Source organism: Camelus ferus, chromosome 6 (genome assembly GCF_009834535.1).
Source record: "Camelus ferus isolate YT-003-E chromosome 6, BCGSAC_Cfer_1.0, whole genome shotgun sequence".
NCBI classification, from domain to species: Eukaryota; Metazoa; Chordata; class Mammalia; order Artiodactyla; family Camelidae; genus Camelus; species Camelus ferus.
In genome coordinates this window covers 30,912,439-30,917,196 of record NC_045701.1, presented here as the reverse complement: position 1 = coordinate 30,917,196, position 4,758 = coordinate 30,912,439, and the positions used below count along the sequence as shown (strand labels likewise).

The window sequence follows — 4,758 nt, the reverse complement described above, 5'->3', positions numbered from 1 at the left end:
AATCTCTGACAGAATGAATCATCAAACTCTTAAAATTGTTACTTAGGTTCACAAAGCTCTGACCTTGGGACACTGAGGAATAATGTTGCCAGTGAATTTTTTTAAACTCCTAATGATTTAGCAATCTGGAATAACATGATTTGATAAATTATTTTGGCTTATTTTGGGGAAGGAATGTTAAGTGAAATGTAGAAGAGTACTAGACTGGAAACCATAAAACTTGGTTGTAGTCCATAGTTAGCACTATACAGCTGTGGGGCTCCTTTGTCATTTAACTCCTCTAAGGATCATGAGAACACCACACAGATATAAAACACCATCATTATTTTGTGAGTTCATATTACCCTAGTCCTTTGAGGTTTCATCAGTGCCATATTTTTTTTCCTTTGTGCCACGTTCCTCTCTCTCTCTCTCTCTTTCTTTCTCCCCCCTCCCCTCCTCCCTTCCCCCTTTCCTCTCTCTCCTCTGCCCTTCTTCCCACCCCTCACTTCTTTCTTTCTCTCCAGTTCTGTTATTGAAAGGCTTTAAGGCATCTTGGACCCACATCTGGTGTATTAGTGAATCACAGTAAGCAGAGGGGTATTCACTCAATACCAAGTTCATGCTTAGAGATCTGTGATAATGGCAGTGGCACAGGGAAGGAGGTCATGACAGATCAGAGGAAGCAGGAAGTTGTCTTCTTAAGTTTTGTGACTGAATGAGGAAGAAAAATTGTTAGAGAAGCAAAGAGTAAAACTTTGTTACAACTGGAATGAAGTCATATCTAATAAAGACAATATTACAAACAGGGCTACATCCCTTCCCTCGCATTAAGATGGCTCTAAAATATAAGGGTAAGATTAAGATGTACTATTCGTTCTGACTGAGTAAAACAAGAATCAGCCTAGTGTGTGGACTGGAGTTCTCTATCTACAGGAAATTTCCCAAAAGAAATAATAGTTCCTAGAGAATAATTCAGAGAACGGATAATTTTCTCTAATGCAAACAAGAAAATTGTGTAGAAAACAAATGAGGGGGAAATGACTAGGGAACTCTATAAAGTTAGAAAAGTGTGTTGAAAAGAAAGGAGCCATTGGAAATAATAAAGGCAATCTAAAAGAGATGTAGACTCAGGAAGAAAATAATTAGAGGCAATGTATCCTCACTACAGCCCTGAATAAAATGGTATTGTATCTGAAGGGAAGATTAAAGTATTCCCTTAAGTAAAGGGACTGTAATTTACCATGTTTAATTCATTGAGACCTGTTGCAGTGTAAATTAAGTGTGCACCATCAAATTCCCTTTGCTCTGATTCAAAACTTAAAAATATACATCTGATTCCTAACTTGATTTCCAGGGACCCTGATATTAGTAAGTGGTTGCCCTGATTGGTAAGTGCACCATTTCAGTCATGGAAGAGAGATCTCCCACTATAAATGAACTGAATTGATTGTTTGATTTACAAGTCATTCTGTCGGGTATTTGAATATCATGAACTGATTTCCTAACTCCTGATTCCTCTAGAGAGACCTGACCAGATCAGACTTCTAAATCTGTAGAGTTTAACATCAGACTTTTGTGACCCCAGGAAACGATGACATCCCCTGACAACCAGACAAGAGCAGCCACCTGAGCTCATTCAGGCCAAGACTACTGTTGGACACAGTCATGAATTTCTCAAGGAACTTGTGTGGGAACTTAAACCCTGTGTACTTTCTGAGGTCAAGAAGTGGGAGGAGGCCAGTGTCTGTAGTTGTGGCATCTAGAAGAGTTCTGTGGTCAACTTTTTGAAATTCAACCATCACTGCTTTCCTGAAACTAAAATATTTAAAGCTTAAAAGTCACAGCTCCTATTCCACTCACTTGAAAAAGGATAACATGACATAGGGTAAAAGGAATTCCTGCTTCCTCTTTTAAGTTCTATAAAAGATGGTTCAATAGTGAGGGCTAACCTTTGATAGAGCATAGATTCAGCCAGTTTGAAGTCAAGTGTCCAATGTAAAGATTATTGAGTGTAACTACCCATTATTGGTCACTATTTGTCAGAATTGGATCCAGAGTTTCATTCCCTAGAAGCCTCAATCAGGAAATGAAAAGCAAAAGGTGCTGTGAAACTTGTTCAGAACTAAGAGGCAAGCTAATGGCCCAGATGCATTATAACATTCACTTTTAGGGTTTTCTTTCAGCAGCAGGACCATCTGTCCATGATGTCTTACTGAAGGGTTGCTAGTTCCCTGCTCTTTGCATTCACTTGAAACAGAGCACAGGAGTAAAGGTGGAGGGAATCAGAGAGCTCCTGACATTCCCTGTTAATCTCCCTCTTTCTTCTGAGTGGATGTGAATCACTCCAGAGCAAAGTCAACCAACTCATTTCAATTTCTTTGACGCCTCACTTCAAGCCATGAGTTGAGATATTAGAGACTTATACAACTAGGGAAAGTTTTAAAAGTTCATTAATCCAACTCTTTTTCTTCAGGTGGGGAAATGCCAATCGAGGGATTAGACTAAAAAGTGATTCTTCCACCTTGAAAGCCATTTGCTCTGCTCCAGCCATGCCCTCGTCCTGTTCATCTCATCCTCTCCAGTCACCCTTGCTTTCTCTTTCATCTCTGACATCTCACTACAGCCATCCCTCTGTGCTTCCTCCTCTCCTTCTTTACCATGTCCCAAGGCTAAATTATTACATGCAAAGAAACTGAAATATAAAGCACCAGCTACCAGCCACAGCTTTTCTTATATGCTTACAGCCTCATTGGTGTTCTCTTCCTTTAACTAGAGACAACCTGGAGAGTAGACTTGCACAGTATCAAGCACAGTCACACACAACTAGCCATTTAACCAAAATTCTATTCCATTCTCTTTACCACATAGCAGGGAAAGGAATTTTCTCATTTCCTTTTTGCATAATCCCCACTCTGTGTAAGTTCATGTCCTGGCAGAGACAGGAGTGAGCCAGGGGCCTCTGGAAGTTTCTGAACTAGCAGATCATCTATCAAAATATCCTTTCCCACACACGTTTTTTCCGGTTAACCCTTAATCTTTGGCCAAATTGTTCTAGGTACAAACACCTAGGGACAAACTTCTTCTGTAAAGGTCCAGAGAGTAAATATTTTAAGTTTTGTAGTCCAAACATATCTGCTCAACTGTCATCATAGCACCAAAGCAGCTACAGATAGTAAGTATAGTGCAGTAAGCAAAGTGTAGTAAGTACATGGCTGTGTTCCAATTAAATTTTATTTACAAAACAGCCCCACCCCTGCCATAGAACATAATTCTCCTTATTTGTCATCCCTCCACGTAAGAGAGAAACCTCTCTGCCTCTGTCCCTGGTTTTTATCATCTCTGTCTCTAGTCCCTCCTCGCTTTCCTCTCACCTCCGTGCTACCTCCTGTTTTGTCCATTCTCTAGGTAAGATCACTCCAGAGGATGGAAAGCGTCAACAGCTCATTGTTGACCGAGTTCATTCTGACAGGAATTCCCTACCCACCCCAGCTAAGGATGTTTCTTTTAGTGTTCTTTTTGCTAATCTACATCCTGACTCAGCTGGGGAACCTGCTCATTCTAGTCACCGTCTGGGTAGACCCACAGCTCCATGCCCGTCCCATGTACATCTTCCTGGGTGTGCTCTCCGTCATCGACATGGGCATCTCCTCCATCATTGTCCCGCGCCTCTTGATGAACTTCACTTCAGGCATCAAATCCATCCCATTTGGTGGCTGTGTCACTCAACTCTACTTCTATCACTTCCTGGGCAGCACCCAGTGCTTCCTCCTCACCCTGATGGCCTACGACAGGTACCTGGCAATATGCCAGCCCCTGCGCTACCCTGTGCTCATGAATGCTAAGCTGAGTACCTTGCTTGTGGCTGGAGCTTGGGTGGCAGGATCCATCCATGGGGCTCTCCAGGCCATCCTAACCTTCCGTCTGCCCTACTGTGGCCCCAGCCAGATAGACTACTTCTTCTGTGACATCCCCGCTGTTCTGAGGCTGGCCTGTGCTGATACAACGGTCAACGAGCTGGTGACCTTTGTGGACATTGGGGTGGTGGTTGCCAGTTGCTTCTCCCTGATCCTCCTCTCCTACATACAGATCATTCAGGCCATCCTGAGAATCCGTACAGCTGATGGGCGGCGCCGGGCCTTTTCAACCTGTGGAGCCCATGTAACCATGGTAACCGTGTACTATGTGCCCTGTGCCTTCATCTACCTGAGGCCTGAAACCAACAGCCCCCTGGATGGGGCGGCTGCCCTATTCCCCACAGCCATCACTCCTTTTCTCAACCCCCTCATCTATACTCTGCGGAACCAAGAGGTAAAACTGGCCCTGAAGAGAATGATAGGAGGCCCAGGGACCAAGAGCGAGGTTTGAAAATGTCTGACCCCTCCTGGGGAAATCTTCACATTTGCAGTTTATTCTAATAGTTTGATTTCAGTGAGTTTTTTTCCTTCTTTTTCTCTTTTACATAGCCACATAATATCAATACAACAGGATCAAATACAGTTAAAAGTAAAATACTTTCAAACAGTCCCTTAGTGTCTCCTTCAGATAAACAACTCTCAGCTGCCACTTAAAGGACAAAAGAAAGTGAGCCAAACCAGCAGCAGAGACTCTGCACTTCATAGTCTAAGATTTTTAAATGCACCCGTGAGTCCTAAACTCTTCCTGACCAGTTTCCTTGTGGGAACTGTAGTAACCAAAAGACCATACAATGTAGAGATAATAGATTTAAATTTTTTTTAATATTACACTAATGTAGAAAGGGGTTGATACTGAAAGCTG

The 4,758-nt window shown here is 42.5% G+C and overlaps 1 protein-coding gene across 1 annotated transcript; it reads left to right on the top strand.

The window, feature by feature from the left end:
- Positions 1 to 3,405: 3,405 nt before the first annotated feature.
- On the top strand, positions 3,406 to 4,347 carry LOC102512158 (olfactory receptor 10G3). The gene has a single exon (XM_006190861.2). The coding sequence runs from the start codon at positions 3,406 to 3,408 to the stop codon at positions 4,345 to 4,347; it is 942 nt and encodes a 313-aa protein (XP_006190923.2).
- Positions 4,348 to 4,758: the final 411 nt, after the last annotated feature.